Raw genomic sequence first — 19,610 nt, forward strand, 5'->3', positions numbered from 1 at the left:
GTAGTCAGGGCGATTTAACAGATATACTGTAGTCATGGTGATTTAACAGATATACTGTTATTTACTGTAGTCATGGCAATTTAACAGATATACTGTAGTCATGGTGATTTAACAGATTTACTGTAGTCATGGTGATTTAACAGATATACTGTAGTCAGGGGGATTTAACAGATATACTGTAGTCAGGGCGATTTAACAGATATACTGTAGTCAGGGGGATTTAAATCAAATCAAATCAAATCAAATGTATTTATATAGCCCTTCGTATATCAGCTGAAATCTCAAAGTGCTGTACAGAAACCCAGCCTAAAACCCCAAACAGCAAGCAATGCATGTGAAAGAGGCACGGTGGCTAGGAAAAACTCCCTAGGAAAAACTCCCTAGAAAGGCCAAAAACCTAGGAAGAAACCTAGAGAGGAACCAGGCTATGAGGGGTGGCCAGTCCTCTTCTGGCTGTGCCGGGTGGATATTATAACAGAACATGGTCAAGATGTTAAAATGTTCATAAATGACCAGCATGATCAAATAATAATAATCATTGTAGTTGTCGAGGGTGCAACAAGCACGTCCGGTGAACAGGTCAGGGTTCCGTAGCCGCAGGCAGAACAGTTGAAACTGGAGCAGCAGCATGGCCAGGTGGACTGGGGACAGCAAGGAGTCATCATGCCAGGCAGTCCCGAGGCATGGTCCTAGGGCTCAGGTCCTCCGAGAGAAAGAAAGAGAGAAAGAGAGAATTAGAGAGAGCATATTTAAATTCACATAGGACACCGGATAAGACAAGAGAATACTCCAGATGAAACAGACTGACCCTAGCCCCCCGGCACATAAACTACTGCAGCATAAATACTGGAGGCTGAGACAGGAGGGATCAGAAGACACTGTGGCCCCATCCGATGATACCCCCGGACAGGGCCAAACAGGAAGGATATAACCCCACCCACTTTGCCAAAGCACAGCCCCCACACCACTAGAGGGATGTCTACAACCACCAACTTACCGTCCGAAGACAAGGCCGAGTATAGCCCACAAAAATCTCTGCCATGGCATAACCCAAGGGGGGGGCGCCAACCCAGACAGGAAGACCACGTCAGTGACTCAACCCACTCAAGTTACGCACCCCTCCCATGGACGGCATAGAAGAACACCAGTAAGTCAGTGACTCAGCCCCTGTAATAGGGTTAGAGGCAGAGAATCCCAGTGGAAAGAGGGGAACCGGCAAGGCAGAGACAGCAAGGGCGGTTCGTTGCTCCAGCCTTTCCGTTCACCTTACACTCCTGGGCCAGACTACACTTAATCATAGGACCTACTGAAGAGATAAGTCTTCAGTAAAGACTTAAAGGTTGAGACTGAGTCTGTGTTTCTCACATGGGTAGGCAGACTATTCCATAAAAATGGAGCTCTATAGGAGAAAGCCCTACCTCCAGCCGTTTGCTTAGAAATTCTAGGGACAATTAGGAGGCCTGCTTCTTGTGACCGTAGCGTACGTATAGGTATGTACGGCAGGACCAAATCGGAAAGATAGGTAGGAGCAAGCCCATGTAATGCTTTATAGGTTAGCAGTAAAACCTTGAAATCAGCCCTTGCCTTAACAGGAAGCCAGTGTAGGGAGGCTAGCACTGGAGTAATATGATCAAATTTTTTGGTTCTAGTCAGGATTCTAGCAGCCGTATTTAGCACTAACTGAAGTTTGTTTAGTGCTTTATCCGGGTAGCCGGAAAGTAGAGCATTGCAGTAGTCCAGCCTAGAAGTAACAAAAGCATGGATTAATTTTTCTGCGTCATTTTTGGACAGAAAGTTTCTGTCCAGATATACTGTTATACTGTAGTCATGGTGATGTAACAGATATACTGTAGTCAGGGTGATTTAACAGATATACTGTTGTCAGGGCGATTTAACAGATATACTCTCTTAATGACTCTCTTGTCTTTCTTTTTCTTCTTGTCCATAATAATTTCTTCTTCTTTTCCTTTTCCTTACCATGTACACTCACCCCATCTCTCATTTTCTCAACGTTCCTCTTCCTCTGCCTTCCACCACGTCCACTTCATCATCCTCTCTCTTCTCATTTAATCTTGCTTTCCCCAATCCTCCACATGATAACCAACCTCTCTCATCACCCCTCTTTTGGCTCCTTCTCACACCCAATTCTTCACCACCCCCATTCCCCCTTCCTCTCCGCCCATCCTCCCCCACAGGACACCACCTCTCTCCCCAGACTCTGAAATGGAGGGAGTATCGTCGTAGGAACCCCCTGGGGGTGGAGAGGTGTTCCTCTGGGGGATCAGGCGTACCCGCCCTATCAGGCAGTCTCGACGGGAATGGTCGTAGGGGCGTGGCCAGGGGACAGCGAATCACACGACGGAATGTGTTTGACTTCCCGCCGGCCTCTAGTGGCCACGCCCTGGGACGACTCAATGGTGCACATATACTTCTAAACCTGCTGATCAGAAGTGTGTGTGTGTGTGCGTGTGTGCGTGTGTGTGTGCGTGTGTGCGTGCGTGCGTGCGTGCGGTAAGGTCTGTTTCCGTGTGTGTGCATTTGTGTGTGATTTTCTCATCCTACGCATGTGTGTTCTCAGGCCAGTCTGTGAAGCAGCTGCAGCAGTACTACAGTAACTTCCTGCCAGACTACTTCTCCCTGACGGAGCGTCCTCCAGACGAGTTCTGTCTCTCTCCTGACGCCTCCTCTTCGTCATCGTCCTCCACTTCCTCACAATCCCACATCTCTGTGAACCTGCAGCAGAAGAGAGGTGTGATGAAGTGGTGTAGTATAAACCGTGCATTCGGAAAGTATTCAGACCCCTTGACTTTTTCCACATTTTGTTACATTACAGCTTTAATCGAAAAATGTATTAAATAAAAAAAATGTCAAGGGGCCTTTGACAAATTTACAAAACATTTGTTTTCCCTTATTTACATAAGTATTCAGACCCTTTGCTATGAAACTCGAAATTGATCTCAGGTTCATCCTGTTTCCATTGATCATCCTTGAGATGTTTCTACAACTTGATTTAAGTCCAACTGTGCTAAATTAAATTGTTTGGACATGATCTGGAAAGGCACACCCCTGTCTATATAAGGTCCCACAGTTGACAGTGCATGTCAGAGAAAAAACCAAGCCATGAGGTCGAAGGAATTGTCTGTAGAGCTCCAAGACAGGATTGTGTCGAGGCACAGATCTGGGGAAGGATACCAAAACATTTCTGCAGCATTGAAGGTCCCCAAGAACACAGTGGCCTCCATCATTCTTACATGGAAGAGGTTTGGACCACCAAGACTCTTCCTAGAGCTGGCCGCCTGGCCAAACTGAGCAATCGGGGAAGAAGGGCCTTGGTCAGGGAGGTGACTACGAATCCGATGTTCACTCTGACAGAGCTCCAGAGTTCCTCTGTGGAGATGGGAGAACCTTCCAGAAGGACAACCATCTCTGCTGCACTCCACCAATCAGGCCTTTATGGTAGAGTGGCCAGACGGAAGCCACTCCAAAGTAAAGGACACACGACAGCCCGCTTGGAGTTTGCCAAAAGGCACCTAAAGACTCTCAGCTCATGAGAAACAAGATTCTCTGGTCTGATGAAACCAAGATTGAACACTTTGGCCTGTATGCCAAGCGTCACGTCTGGAGATTACATTTACATTACATTTAAGTCATTTAGCAGACGCTCTTATCCAGAGCGACTTACAAATTGGTGCATTCACCTATAATATCCAGTAGAACAACCACTTTACAATAGTGCATCTAAATCTTTTAAAGGGGGGGGGGGTTAGAAGGATTACTTTATCCTATCCCAGGTATTCCTTAAAGAGGTGGGGTTTCAGGTGTCTCCGGAAGGTGGTGATTGACTCCGCTGTCCTGGCATCGTGAGGGAGCTTGTTCCACCATTGGGGTGCCAGAGCAGCGAACAGTTTTGAGTGGGCTGAGCCGGAACTGTGCTTCCTCAGTGGTAGGGAGGCGAGCAGGCCAGAGGTGGATGAACGCAGTGCCCTTGTTTGGGTGTAGGGCCTGATCAGAGCCTGAAGGTACGGAGGTGCCGTTCCCCTCACAGCTCCGTAGGCAAGCACCATGGTCTTGTAGCGGATGCGAGCTTCAACTGGAAGCCAGTGGAGAGAGCGGAGGAGCGGGGTGACGTGAGAGAACTTGGGAAGGTTGAACACCAGACGGGCTGCGGCGTTCTGGATGAGTTGTAGGGGTTTGATGGCACAGGCAGGGAGCCCAGCCAACAGCGAGTTGCAGTAATCCAGACGGGAGATGACAAGTGCCTGGATTAGGACCTGCGCCGCTTCCTGTGTGAGGCAGGGTCGTACTCTGCGAATGTTGTAGAGCATGAACCTACAGGATCGGGTCACCGCCTTGATGTTAGTGGAGAACGACAGGGTGTTGTCCAGGATCACGCCAAGGTTCTTAGCACTCTGGGAGGAGGACACAAGGGAGTTGTCAACCGTGATGGCGAGATCATGGAACGGGCAGTCCTTCCCCGGGAGGAAGAGCAGCTCCGTCTTGCCGAGGTTCAGCTTGAGGTGGTGATCCGTCATCCACACTGATATGTCTGCCAGACATGCAGAGATGCGATTCGCCACCTGGTTGTCAGAAGGGGGAAAGGAGAAGATTAATTGTGTGTCGTCTGCATAGCAATGATAGGAGAGACCGTGTGAGGATATGACAGAGCCAAGTGACTTGGTGTATAGCGAGAATAGGAGAGGGCCTAGAACAGAGCCCTGGGGGACACCAGTGGTGAGAGCACGTGGTGCGGAGACAGATTCTCGCCACGCCACCTGGTAGGAGCGACCTGTCAGGTAGGACGCAATCCAAGCGTGGGCCGCGCCGGAGATGCCCAGCTCGGAGAGGGTGGAGAGGAGGATCTGATGGTTCACAGTATCAAAGGCAGCAGATAGGTCTAGAAGGATGAGAGCAGAGGAGAGAGAGTTAGCTTTAGCAGTGCGGAGAGCCTCCGTGACACAGAGAAGAGCAGTCTCAGTTGAATGCCCAGTCTTGAAACCTGACTGATTAGGATCAAGAAGGTCGTTCTGAGAGAGATAGCAGGAGAGCTGGCCAAGGACGGCACGTTCAAGAGTTTTGGAGAGAAAAGAAAGAAGGGATACTGGTCTGTAGTTGTTGACATCGGAGGGATCGAGTGTAGGTTTTTTCAGAAGGGGTGCAACTCTCGCTCTCTTGAAGACGGAAGGGACGTAGCCAGCGGTCAAGGATGAGTTGATGAGCGAGGTGAGGTAGGGGAGAAGGTCTCCGGAAATGGTCTGGAGAAGAGAGGAGGGGATAGGGTCAAGTGGGCAGGTTGTTGGGCGGCCGGCCGTCACAAGACGCGAGATTTCATCTGGAGAGAGAGGGGAGAAAGAGGTCAAAGCACAGGGTAGGGCAGTGTGAGCAGGACCAGCGGTGTCGCTTGACTTAGCAAACGAGGATCGGATGTCGTCAACCTTCTTTTCAAAATGGTTGACGAAGTCATCCGCAGTGAGGGAGGAGGGGGGGGGGGAGGGGGAGGAGGATTCAGGAGGGAGGAGAAGGTAGCAAAAAGCTTCCTAGGGTTAGAGGCAGATGCTTGGAATTTAGAGTGGTAGAAAGTGGCTTTAGCAGCAGAGACAGAAGAGGAAAATGTAGAGAGGAGGGAGTGAAAGGATGCCAGGTCCGCAGGGAGGCGAGTTTTCCTCCATTTGCGCTCGGCTGCCCTGAGCCCTGTTCTGTGAGCTCGCAGTGAGTCGTCGAGCCACGGAGCAGGAGGGGAGGACCGAGCTGGCCTGGAGGATAGGGGACAGAGAAAATCAAAGGATGCAGAGAGGGAGGAGAGGAGGGTTGAGGAGGCAGAATCAGGAGATAGGTTGGAGAAGGTTTGAGCAGAGGGAAGAGATGATAGGATTGAAGAGGAGAGAGTAGCGGGAGAGAGAGAGCGAAGGTTGGGACGGCGCAATACCATCCGAGTAGGGGCAGAGTGAGAAGTTTTTGATGAGAGCGAGAGGGAAAAGGATACAAGGTAGTGGTCGGAGACTTGGAGGGGAGTTGCAATGAGATTAGTGGAAGAACAGCATCTAGTAAAGATGAGGTCAAGCGTATTGCCTGCCTTGTGAGTAAGGGGGGAAGGTGAGAGGGTGAGGTCAAAAGAGGAGAGGAGTGGAAAGAAGGAGGCAGAGAGGAATGAGTCGAAGGTAGACGTGGGGAGGTTAAAGTCACCCAGAACTGTGAGAGGTGAGCCATCCTCAGGAAAGGAACTTATCAAGGCGTCAAGCTCATTGATGAACTCTCCAAGGGAACCTAGAGGGCGATAAATGATGAGGATGTTAAGCTTGAAAGGGCTGGTAACTGTGACAGCATGGAATTCAAATGAGGAGATAGACAGATGGGTCAGGGGAGAAAGAGAGAATGTCCACTTGGGAGAGATGAGGATTCCAGTGCCACCACCCCGCTGGCTCGATGCTCTAGGGGTATGCGAGAACACGTGGGCAGACGAGGAGAGAGCAGTAGGAGTAGCAGTGTTATCTGTGGTGATCCATGTTTCCGTCAGTGCCAGGAAGTCTAGGGACTGGAGGGTAGCATAGGCTGAGATGAACTCAGCCTTGTTGGCCGCAGACCGGCAGTTCCAGAGGCTGCCGGAGACCTGGAACTCCACGTGGGTCGTGCGCGCTGGGACCACCAGGTTAGAGTGGCAGCGGCCACGCGGTGTGGAGTGTTTGTATGGCCTGTGCAGAGGGGAGAGAACAGGGATAGACAGACACATAGTTGACAAGCTACAGAAGAGGCTACGCTAATGCAAAGGAGATTGGAATGACAAGTGGACTACACGTCTCGAATGTTCAGAAAGTTAAGCTTACGTTGCAAAAAATCTTATTGACTAAAATGACGAAAATGATACAGTACTGCTGGCTGGTGGAGTAGGCTAGCTAGCAGTGGCTGCGTTGTTGACTTTGTTTGAACGTGTAGCTGGCTAGGTGTAGCTGGCTAGGTGACCTCGTTAGTTTCAGTACTACACCTTGTCATGATACAAAAGCAACTTTGTAGCTAGCTAACATAACACTAATCAAGACGTTCCTTTGTAATGTATTTAGTTTCTACAGTGTTACTCGTCGGTAATAGTTGGCTGGGTTTGGAAAAATGGCGTCGCGGGGGACGGCAATAGCTGGCTAGCTAACCTCGGTAATTACTAAACTACACAATTATCAAGCTATGACAAAGACAACTATGTAGCAACTATGTAGAGATAACCTGGCACCATCCCTATGGTGAAGCATGTTGGTGGCAGCATCATGCTGTGGGGATGTTTTTCAGCGGCAGGGACTGGGAGACTAGTCAGGATTCAGGGAAAGATGAACAGAGCAAAGTACATGGATGGAAACCTGCTCCAGAGCGCTCAGGACCTCAGACTGGTGCGAAGGTTCACCTTCCAACAGGACAATGACCCTAAGCACACAGCCAAGACAACGCAGGAGTGGCTTCGGGACAAGTCTATGAATGTCCTTGAGTGGCCCAGCCAGAGCCCGGACTTGGACCAGATCGAACATCTCTGGAGAAACCTGAAAATAGCTGTGTTCCCCATCCAACCTGACAGAGCTTGAGGGGATCTGCAGAGAAGAATGGGAGAAACTCCCCAAATACAGGTGTGCCAAGCTTGTAGCGTCATACCCAAGAAGACTCAAGGCTGTAAACGCTGCCAAAGATGCTTCAACAAAGTACTGAGTAAAGGGTTTGAACACTTATGTAAATGTGATATTTCAGTTTTATATTTTATATAAATTTGTAAATAATTATAACTGTTTTGGCTTTGGCTTTGTCATTATGGGGTATTGTGTGCACTGTAGATTGAGGGGAAAAAACGATTTAATCCATTTTAAAATAAGGCTGTAACGTACCAAAATGTGGAAAAAGTCAAGGGGTCTGAAAACTTTCCGAAGGCACTCCTGTCGTGTCTTTGGCATCATTAAAGCTGAAGACATATTTATCAAATAACTCTCTGTAATTATTATTACGCGATTTACCTGATTAATCATGTAACTGTAATTAACTAGGAAGTCGGGGCACCAAGGAAAATATTCAGATTACAAAGTTATAATTTTCCTAAAATAACTTTCAGATATTTTAATATCTGATCAATTAGTCTTCGAATTAATGAATTATTATTTACCTCACGCCAGTCTCATTCCAAACGTCGTAAATTGTTGGTTATCTGCACGAACCCAGTCTTCACTATGAGTCATCCATACATCAATTGTCTTAAAATCATTTATTTACTAACTAAGTAATTCACAGAAATGCATAACAAACAGTAGATATGTTTACAAGGAAATGATAGGAGAATGTGCCCTAGTGGGCTAAACCGGCATGGCGGCTTGTTAGACAAAAGGGGAGTGGCAGGGGGCCGCCATGCCGGTTTAGCCCACTAGGGCACATTCTCCTATCATTTCCTTGTAAACATATCTACTGTTTGTTATGCATTTCTGTGAATTACTTAGTTAGTAAATAAATGATTTTAAGACAATTGATGTATGGATGACTCATAGTGAAGACTGGGTTCGTGCAGATAACCAACAATTTACGACGTTTGGAATGAGACTGGCGTGAGGTAAATAATAATTCATTAATTCGAAGACTAATTGATCAGATATTAAAATATCTGAAAGTTATTTTAGGAAAATTATAACTTTGTAATCTGAATATTTTCCTTGGTGCCCCGACTTCCTAGTTAATTACAGTTACATGATTAATCAGGTAAATCGCGTAATAATAATTACAGAGAGTTATTTGATAAATATGTCTTCAGTTTTAATGATGCCAAAGACACGACAGGAGTGCCTTCGGAAAGTTTTCAGACCCCTTGACTTTTTCCACATTTTGGTACGTTACAGCCTTATTTTAAAATGGATTAACTGAGAAGGCACTACAGAGTTGATAATTATTAATTATTAACAATTGAAATGCTAATCCTTTGCACATGAACGCTCACTCATTCGGGAACAATTGCAATTAACATATATATTTACACTCAGTGTGTCGTCGGGATCTCTGTTGAAAAGTTTGTTTCTCTTGGAGAGTTTGTCCTCTCTCTCTGTCATGGTTAGAATGGGTAGTTCAGAGTGACATTAATTCATGTTGTTGTAGAATAGATGTTTTCGGTGGTTGTCGGTCTTCGCGTTCAATGATACTGAATTCCTAGCTGCAGACTAGTAATTAATATCAAAGACTTGTTCTTATTCTGTCGGTATCGATAGTCTAAGAGTTTAACGACGTGGTATGGTTAAAAGTTAACCAAGAGAAATGCATGGTCTCCAACCTTTAGCCATCTCGTAATTGAGGTAAGCTTGGTCTGGTGATAGAACACATAGGTGGGGGGGTTTATTCGGAAGAGCAGAAAAAGGCTGTCTCATGACGCCAAGTCCTGTCTGTGTCCCTGGGGGCGTGCCAATGACTTAGTGAAACTTTAAACAGAAATACAACTCTCTCACATTAACATCATTACATAGCATCCCATCATCTCACAAATAGCTTCATCCTTATTCATTCATTTCATACAACCATTTAGATGTAAGTCTCATAGCTGAGGCTATTGTATAAACATGATTATGGTAATGTATTGTCTCTCATGAGTTTCACAAAATTGTACCAAATGGACCAGTTCATAGCTGGATTCTTCACCGATCTTTTATACCTTCACCAGAACCTGAATATTGTTCGGTTGTCAAGTTCTGTGAGGTAGAAGAATTCCTTTGTGTGGTCTATGAAAACTCTCTCTCTCGATACTGTGGCCATGAGGAGAGGATCTCCTCATAGGAATTTATGACCTCTTCTGACCACAGCAGCCTGGGTGTAGGAGACAGAGGGAGATGGTGCAGAGGTAGGGGGATGGTGCTCGCAGTGTCCAAAGAGGGCAACGTCATGACACTCCTTACTTATCCTACAAACACTGTACACATGTGAAATAAACTGAGGGAAACCTCAACGAGCTACATGAAAATAATCCCGCACAAACCTAAGCGGGAAACAGGGGTAAATATACACACAGAAATTAAAGCAAATGAAAACCAGGTGTGAATGAACCAAAGACAAAACAAACGGAAAAATGGATCGGTGATGGCTAGTAGGCCGGCGACACCGACCACCGAGTATCGCCCGAACAAGGAGAGGAACCACCTTCAGTGGAAGTCGTGACAGTACCCCCCCTTGACGCGCGGCCCGTGCAGCGCGCCGAGACCGGCCTCGAGGACGACCCGGAGGACGAGGTGCAGGGCGATCCGGATGGTGGCGGTGAAACTCCCTCAGCATCGATGGGTCTAATACGTCCTCCACCGGCACCCAGCATCTCTCTTCTGGGCCGTACCCCTCAATCCATGAGGTACTGAAGGCCCCCCCACCCGACGCCTCGAGTCCAGTACGGACCGAACTGTGTATGCCAGGGCCCCCTCGATGTCCAGAGGGGGTGGAGGAACCTCCCACACCTCAGCTTCTTGAAGCGGACCAGCCACCACCGGCCTGAGAGACACATGAAATGAGGGGTTAATACGGTAATCAGGGAGAAGCTGTAAGCTGTAACACACCTCGTTTATTCTCCTCAGGACTTTAAATGGCCCCACAAACCGCGGACCCAGCTTCCGGCAGGGCAGGCGGAGGGGCAGGTTTCGGGTCGAGAGCCAGACCCGGTCCCCCGGTGCGAACACCGGGGCCTCACTGCGGCGACGGTCAGCGCTCTCCTTCTGCCGCCCTTCGGCCCGTTTAAGGCACCCATGGGCGGCCTCCCAGGTCTCCTTCGAGCGCCTCACCCATTTGTCCACCACAGGTTCCTCGGTCTGGCTCTGATGCCACGGTACCAGAACCGGCTGATACCCCAACAAACACTGGAAGGGCGATAGGTTAGTAGAGGAGTGGCGAAGTGAGTTCTGGGCCATCTCTGCCCATGGGATGAATGTCGCCCACTCCCCTGGCTGGTCCTGGCAATACTACCGCAGAAACCTACCCACATCCTGGTTTACTCTCTCCATTACTCTCGGGGTGAAAACCTAAGGTAAGGCTGACCGAGACCCCCAGATGCTCCATGAACGCCTTCCAAACCCTGGACGTGAACTGGGGACCCCGATCAGAAACTATGTCCTCAGGCACCCTGTAGTGCCGGATGACGTTGGTAACAGGGCCTCCGCAGTCTGTAGGGCCGTAGGGAGACCGGGCAAAGGGAGGAGATGACAGGACTTAGAAAATCGATCCACAACGACCAGGATCGTGGTGTTGCCCTGTGACGGAGGAAGATCCGTCAGGAAGTCCACAGGTGTGACCAAGGCCGCTGTGGAACAGGAAGGGGTTGCAATTTCCCTCTGGGCAGGTGCCTAGGAGCCTTGCACTGAGCGCACACCGAGCAGGAGGAAAAAATAAACCCTCACGTCCTTAGCCAAAGTGGACCACCAGTACTTCCCACTAAGACATCGCACTGTCCTACCGATTCCCGGATGACCAGAGAAGGGTGACGTGTGAGCCTACCTGATCAACCTGTCTCGAACATCGAACGGAACGTATACTCATCCAGCTGGACACTGTGCTGGAGCAGGCTCTGAACGTGATGCCCACTCGATGTCCACCTTCCATACCACCGGTGCCACCAGACAAGAGGCCGGAAGTATGGGAGTGGGATCGATGGACCGCTCCTCTGTATCATACAGTCGTGACAGTGCGTCTGCCTTAGTGTTCTGGGAACCTGGTCTATATGACATCGTAAACCTAAACCGGGTGAAAAACATAGCCCGCCTTGCCTGGAGAGGGTTCAGTCTCCTCGCCACCCGGATGTACTCCAGATTACGGTGGTCAGTCCAGATGAGAAAAGGGTGTTTAGCCCCCTCAAGCCAATGTCTCCACACCTTCAGAGCCCTGACGACAGCCAACAACTCCCGGTCCCCCACGTCATAGTTTCGCTCCGCCGGGCTGAGCGTCCTCGAAAAGAAAGCACAGGGGTGGAGCTTCGGTGGCGTACCTGAGCGCTGTGAGAGCACGGTTCCAATCCCAGCCTCGGACGCTCGCTCGCTCTCTCTCTCTCTCTCTCACTACCTCTCTCTCTCTCACTACCTCTCTCTCTTTCACTACCTCTCTCTCTCTCTCTCTCACTACCTCTCTCTCTCTCTCTCACTACCTCTCTCTCTCTCACTACCTCTCTCTCTCTCTCACTACCTCTCTCTCTCTCACTACCTCTCTCTCTTTCTCTCTCTCTCATTACCTCTCACTACCTCTCTCTCTCTTTCTCTCTCTCTCATTACCTCTCTCTCTCACTACCTCTCTCTCTCTCTTTCTCTCTCTCTTTCTCTCTCTCTCATTACCTCTCTCTCTCTCTCACTACCTCTCTCTCTCTCACTACCTCTCTCTCTTTCTCTCTCTCTCATTACCTCTCACTACCTCTCTCTCTCTTTCTCTCTCTCTCATTACCTCTCTCTCTCACTACCTCTCTCTCTCTCTTTCTCTCTTTCTCTCTCTCTCATTACCTCTCTCTATCTCTCTCTTTCTCTCTCTCTCACTACCTCTCTCTCATGATCTTTCTTTTCTCTCCTTGTAATCTCTCTCTGAGTGTCACTAGGTCTTTGATCTTGGTCCTTCTACTAGACCCCACTAACTCCCACTAGTGACTCTGAACTCCTAAACCAGTATCCACAAAATATTATAAAGATACAGTGCCCATCAGAAAGTATTCACACCCCTTGACTTTTTCCACATTTTGTTGTTGTTACAAAGTGGGATTAAAATGTATTTAATTGTCCTTTTTTTTGTCAATGATCTGCACAAAATATTCTGTCAAAGTATAACTTTTGTTTTTGAACATGTTGCTTTGCTAAATCATTCTTTACTGCACTTGACCATATCGCAGTGAGCAAGAATGGCAGGTAGCCTAGTGGTTAGAGTGTTGGACCTGTAACCGAAAGTTTGCTAGATCAAATCCCCGAGCTGACAAGGTAAAAAATCTGTCGTTCTGCCCCTGAACAAGCCAGTTAACCCACTGTTTCTAGACCGTCATTGAAAACAGGAATATGTTCTTAACTGACTTGCCTAGTTAAATAGAACAGAACTAGAACAGTTGATTTTTTGTGTCAAAGACGCAGAATATCTTTTTCTAACAGGCATATCCCTCATCTTCACAACAGCTTTGTCAATAATGAAGACATTTATATCTACTTTCACGTCTTGCAAATCAACATTTTCTGCTTTAGGTTGTCCATTGGGGACTAACTAATTCTCATTGTGGAAACGAGTGTGATTACCATGACATAAAAGAGTGTGACTGCAGCCTGTATTAGACTATACTTACTGCTGAGAGGCTGTGAAGGGCCTCTTGTAATCGACTACCTCTTCTCTCGCTCTCTCTCCCTCTCTCTCCCTCTCTCTCCCTCTCTCTCAGGTTTAGTCAAAGCCATCAATACAGCGGTAGATTTAATCGTGGCTCATTTTGGCACCAGTCGGGACCCTGATGTTAAGGTATAGTGTTCTACTGGGTGATTTCCCCCTAAAGACACCTATATAATACTGTTATATTGCATTCTGTGAGTTTACTGCTCTTGTTGGTTGCTATAGGGGACTGTTTTGATTTTACAACATTAGAATGTCTATTTTTCCTAATCATAATTTCTCTAATTCTCTATTTCTCTCTACCTTTGTCTCTCTATTTCTCTCTCCTTTTCTCTGACCTTTTCTCTCAATCGATCTGTCTAACCTCTCTTTTTTCTTTCCTCCCCTTCCACCACCTCCTCTCTCTCCTTCCTTCCTCATCCTGTTCACACTCTCTCCTTCTACCATTCCCCCTTCTCCTTCGTCTCCCCCCCCCCCCACCCTCCCCTATCCTCTAGGCGAAGCTGGGTAACAGTTGGGTGAGTCCCAACGTGGGCCACCTGATCCTGAAGTACCTGTGTCCGGCTCTAAGGGAGGTGCTGGGGGACGGGCTGAAGGCCTACGTCCTGGACCTGATCATCGGACAGAGACGTAACCAGCCCTGGAGCCTGGTAGAGGCCTCCACACAACTAGGTATGTCTGGAGAGTGAAGGAGGAGGAGGAGAAGGAGGATGAGGCAGGCGGAGGAGGGGATGGAGCAGGTGGAGTGGTGAGGAAGATGGTATTAATGATGATGATGATGATAACTATGAAGATGATTCAATAACGTTTATGTGTGAATGAACGGATGAAAGAGTCTTTTTAAAGGAAAGTGGTTTCAAATGGAGCAGGGGTCTCCTAGGTGTTGTAATTCTGACCTCCCTCTCTCACTCTCTCCACCTTCTTTCTCTCTCTCTCTCTCTCTCGCTCTCCCTACATTAGGCCCGTCCACCTGTGTTGTCCACAGCCTGTTCTCCAAGGTGTCCCAGTACTCAGAGCTCACCAGCCACAGCATGAGACTCAACTCATTCATCTTCGGTCTGCTGAAGTGAGTTCCCTCTATGTGCTCTATACTGTTTACTGGCGTCTGCTCACCATCATGTTCGGTCTGCTGAAGTGAGTACCCTCTATGTGCTCTATACTGTTTACTGGCGTCTGCTCACCATCATGTTCGGTCTGCTAAAATGAGTACCCTCTATGTGCTCTATACCGTTTACTGGCGTCTGCTCACCATCATGTTTCTAGTTGCCAGCATGTACAAGTGAAAGAGCCACGTTAACGACTCTCTCTTCTATTTCTCTCTGTTTCAGCTTGCGATCTTTGGAATTTTGGTTCAATCATCTCTACACTCATGAAGGTAAGCCAAATCAAGCACACCTAGCTAAAGTCTTTGAAAGATAACAGATTACTTTCTTCACCCAGGTTTGGTACTGTGTGCTTCCGATACTCTAACATCTCGTTTCTTCTTCTTCTTGTTCTTCTTTTTGTTCTTGTTCTTCTTTTTATTCTTCTTTTTGTTCTTCTTCTTGTTCTTCTCTCTGCCTGTCTCCCCAGACATCGTAGCGGCTCACTACCAGCCGTGGGGTTTCCTGCCGTTGTCCCAGGGGCCGTGCCAGCCTCTCTTGGAGGAGCTTCTCCTCCTCCTCCAGCCTCTGTCTCTGTTGCCCTTTGATCTGGATCTGCTCTTTGAGCCGCGATTGGTCCAGAGGAACCAGGAACACCTGAGAAGCAAGGAACAGCTCTGCTCCGCCTCCGCCGGCCAGGGCCTGGACCAATCAGCATGCTCCACCTTACAGCTCATGAGGGGGTGGAGCTCGGAGTCACGGAGGGCAGAGTCTATGGGAGAAGGGGCGAAGGTTAAAAAGGAAGGAGGCGGGGCGGGGAACAGAGAAAGGTTGGGGATGAGACGAGAGGGGACGTGGCCTAGGATGGAAGGGGTTGGAGAGAGAGGGAGGAGAGAGGGGGTGGGGGCGGGGATTGATAGTTTAGGGGCGGGGCTTGTAGAAACACAGCCAATGACAACTGAAGTAGGGACAGGATTTGCAAACCTATGGAGAGAGAGCGGGAGGGGGAAGGGCACAGGAAAGAGAGTGAAGGGGGTGGGAGGAGTAAGCCATGAGGAGGATGGAGAAAAGGATGAGAGGAGGAAGGAGAGAGAGAGGGATTTTGCAGAGGGTCGTCAGCAGCAGGAGCGTGATCGCCAGGCGGGCTGGTGGTACCAGCTCATGCAGAGTTCCCAGGTCTACATCGACCAATCAGCTCAGGGTGGGTCGAAGTTCGTTAAGAGCGAGAAGAGGAAGAAGTCTGCAGAGAGGCGGAGCCAGAGTCAGCACCCACTCCCCAGGAAGGGTGTTGTGGAAGGGGCAGAGTCTAGCCAGGAAGAGGAGGTTCTTAGGGAGAGAAGCAGGAAGAGCAGCTCCAGCTCCAGTGGTGAGTGGACGGGGTCCAGGGGAAGAGGAAGACCATCCTGGATGGGGAGTCCCCCAGAGTCAGTGCTCACCCACGACAAGGAGAAAGAGAAGGATCCAGGAACCACAAGGGCCACAGAAGCCACAGCGACTCAGCCAGCGGCCCAGACTGAAGACCCCTCCCAGGGCCAGGGCATGCGCTGGGTCAGACTGTTTGGGTCTAGCATGGGTGGTGGTGGCATCCCCTCCAGGCCAGACGGAGCAGAGCAGAGACCATCCAAAAGCAAGAGGACCAGGTGACTGAAGTAAAGTGATGTACAGGTGCTACAGTATAAATTAGTTAACTCTTTATAATACATTTCTCTTTGTTCTGTTTGTCCCTCGCAGGCTGCCGTCTGGATGGCTGACAGGTCTGGACATGTCCGTGCTGGACCTCTTAGCCCAGACGGTGGGGGCGGGGACAGTGAAGAGGGTGGAGCCTTCAGCTCCTCCGGCCCCTCCCACTCTGAACCAACCCTCTCCAACTCCTCAGCCGCCACAGGAGACCCAAACCAAACAGCTGTGGTAAGATCGTACTTTAAAAAAAAAGATAAACCAAAGCTGTACGAAATACAATATATCCGATTATCTTTTTGATTTTTTACTAGACTTAAAGGCTAAAAACACAGCAATACAATAGACTAAAAATACAGCAATATCATGAAATTACACTTAAAACAGAAACATGGACAATTAAAAAATACAGGATACAAGCAATAATACGTTTTGTCCTTCTTTCTCTCTCTCTCTCTCTCTCTCTCTCTCTCTCTCTCGCTCTCTCTCTCTCGCTCTCCCCGCCAGTGAGGTGCGTGCCCTGTGCCACCACATAGCCACAGAGCCTGACCAGCTGAGTTTCCATAAAGGGGATGTACTGAGTGTCCTGAGCCGGGCTGACTCCGACTGGCTCCTCTGCTCCCTGGGGGCCCAGCGGGGCCTGGTGCCTTTCATCTACGTTACCCTGAGGGGTCTGGAGGACAGCCAGGTGCCCCAAGAGCCTCAGGGGCCACACTGACCTGACTGACTCAACTAGGGTTCCAAAATTCAGGATTTCCAGAAATCCCGGTTGGGAGATTCCTGGAATCAGGAGGGAATAAGTAGGACATCTGTATATCCTCCAACCTAGGGATTTCGGGAAAGTTGCCGGAACTTTGCAACCCTAGACTGAACCCAGGGCCCAGAGGCCACAGTAGAGGATGAGGGTGGAATGTGGATAGGGAAAAGGATTCAGAGGGCCAAAGATGGATATACAGCATACTACAGCACAAGACGATGGATACTCATGGAGGAGAGACCTTGATATGACTGGTTTAAAGTGTAATTATTGTACTATGGAGAGGCGTATGAAACACACACACACACACACACACACACACACAGACGTAAACATGCATTAATGTATATATATGCACATGCAAGCATGCAGGCACAAATACGCTATACTTCCCTATGTATGCATGTCCACTAAACTCACACACACCAAACTGCCTGGGGATCTTTTACAGAAAGGAGACAAGGCTAGCTACAGACTGCCTTGGCCCCATCATATACTGTATACTATCCATAGCTGTGTTTTACTTTACTATGCTACAGAGCATACTCTATCTATCATTCATCTAGCTGTGCCACTCTTTGAATGCCAATGCTATGCTAACGCGTTAATGCTATTTCTAATGCCAGTGCTAATTGTTAATGGAAAATTTCAGAGACTGGTTAAAAGACTTGTCATCCAATGGATCCACGCCGACATGCTATTCTCTGAGGTTCATTCACCCAGAGATCCCCTGCTTTGTAGTAGGACGTAAGTAGGAAAAGTCGTTTTGTTATAAAACAGAATATAAAAACTTTATTTTGTGTGATACAGCTGTCGACAATCTCCACATCTCTGTGTGGAGTAAATACAGATGGACAACCGGTTTAAACCTCGTTCTTCATTACAAATGGACAACCGGTTTAAACTTGCTCCTTCAATTCATCATCATCTGCAGAGTCCTGATTTTCATCATCTGGTTAACGCTATGGGTGCGTTCCTCTGCCCAGGCGTTGCTGACGCATGCCAGATCTTACAACACTTGGATACATTTTTTACGTATCGGCTAACCACATCATCCGTATGTTATAGCAATCTGTCAGTCGATGAAATAGTCAAGGACGTGGCACGCAACCATTGGTTGATGCATGCAATGTCTGAGCAGGGGAACACTACCAATGATGGACTGTCAAGCCTGACTCTGATTGGACAAGCCCAATAACATCTTCTGGCTCCTCCCTTCACATCCTGTTGTTTTGATGGGTGGGATGAACTGACCTATCACTGCAATTGTCAGGAAAGAAAAGGGCGGAACCGGGCCTAGTGCATGTAACCTAGCAACAGACGGACAACGTTTTTGTGTCTTTTTACAGTTTCTTCACCCCTGTTCTGACCCCAAAACCCTAGCTCCTCCCACCTACCCCGCCTCTCTTCCCCTTAACCAATACAACTGCACAGCTTTAGGGGAAGCTGCAGTACCACGATTACAGACAAAACCGAGTGATTCAAGAGGCTATGATTAGCTTTGAACTCTGTCTATATATCTATCCATACATACTGTAAATGCATATACTTACACACGTTTATTTATTGACTAACGATGATGTCATGTATTGTTGTTGTTGTTGAGGAAAACCGTGTGAATGAAAAGGCGGATAAAGAAGGAAGGATGTCCAATGAAGCAACGTATGACTTTGGAAGTCTGTTTAGGAGTTTTGGTGTTCTGAATGTGTTGGTTGGAAGGCTGTATAATCACCATGGTTACCCCCACCCCCACCCTCACCCAAACCTCCCTATTGTAAAATGGGTGAACCGTAATGAGAAAAGAGAGTCATGTTTCTCGTGTATGCCTTAAAGTCCTTGAGAAAGAACCACAGAGAGAGCTGCTGTGTTGGAGGTATCTAGCGTTTGACCATGCCTATGGTCCCTACGTGATTCTTATATATGTGACGGTGCGTCCAACCAGCCACTTTCCCTGGGTTTCAGTCGGAAAAAGAGTATATATTTTCTCTGGTAACAGAAAAAAGTATATGGCTATTTTTTAGGGTGGGACTTATCTTAAAATAAACTCCAACACATTTCTTGGTGGCTTTGTAGGCATTTGTTGGTGTCAGGTGTGGCCTTAGGTTCAGATTGAGCTGTACAGGAAACTAGAGCTGGCAAAAAGTTAGGGATTAGGTTTAAACCCTATATGTCTAAACCTTGTGGATTAAGCCCTAGATTAGGATTTGGTAGAGCCAAAATAATCTACAATGAAATTATGTAATGTAATTTAAAAAAATATATGGGTTAGCAAAACATAAATATTGCCAGGACGGATTCACACTGGACAAGAGTTAGGCCTAGATTCAATCAGACCAATAGTTAATTTAGCTTGTAAATGAAACTCTATTATTATTCTTTAAAAAAATGGTTTTGTTCAAATGTATTTAGTTCTTCCGTTATTCTCTTTTGTTGTACATTTGAATTTTTATTATAGAATTTTTGTCAATTCCTTTGGATTCTGCATAAATAATTTTAATATTTTGTTAGCTCTGAATTGTAAATATATTTAATTTCTTCAATAATTATTTTTTTAAAGATAGAAATAGATATGAGGTATGGATATGTACAAAACATTTGGAACACATTCCTAGTATTGAGTTGCATCCCCTTTTGCCCTCAGAATAGCCTCAATTTGTCAGGGCATGGACTCTACAAGGTGTCGAAAGTGTATCACAGGCATGCTGGCCCATGTTGACTCCAGTGATACCCACAGTTGTGTCAGGTTGTCTGGATGTCCTTTGGATGGTGGACCATTCTTGATACAC

The 19,610-nt window shown here is 47.7% G+C and overlaps 1 protein-coding gene across 3 annotated transcripts in view; it reads left to right on the plus strand.

The window, feature by feature from the left end:
* LOC115165122 (iporin) overlaps positions 1-18,882 on the plus strand; it is a 52,811-nt gene extending 33,929 nt beyond the window's left edge. For 2 of the 3 annotated variants that reach the window (XM_029718157.1, XM_029718156.1), the window contains exons 6-14: positions 2,196-2,417; positions 2,579-2,749; positions 13,361-13,437; positions 13,806-13,980; positions 14,269-14,374; positions 14,637-14,683; positions 14,881-16,030; positions 16,122-16,298; positions 16,575-18,882. In XM_029718157.1, the coding sequence (XP_029574017.1) occupies positions 2,196-2,417; positions 2,579-2,749; positions 13,361-13,437; positions 13,806-13,980; positions 14,269-14,374; positions 14,637-14,683; positions 14,881-16,030; positions 16,122-16,298; positions 16,575-16,785 (2,336 nt within the window). In that variant the 3' untranslated portion in view covers positions 16,786-18,882. The remainder of the gene's footprint in view (positions 1-2,195; positions 2,418-2,578; positions 2,750-13,360; positions 13,438-13,805; positions 13,981-14,268; positions 14,375-14,636; positions 14,684-14,880; positions 16,031-16,121; positions 16,299-16,574) is intronic. The other variant, XM_029718158.1, reaches the window with a different exon arrangement.
* Positions 18,883-19,610: the final 728 nt, after the last annotated feature.

This window comes from Salmo trutta, chromosome 27, assembly GCF_901001165.1.
Source record: "Salmo trutta chromosome 27, fSalTru1.1, whole genome shotgun sequence".
NCBI lineage: Eukaryota > Metazoa > Chordata > Actinopteri > Salmoniformes > Salmonidae > Salmo > Salmo trutta.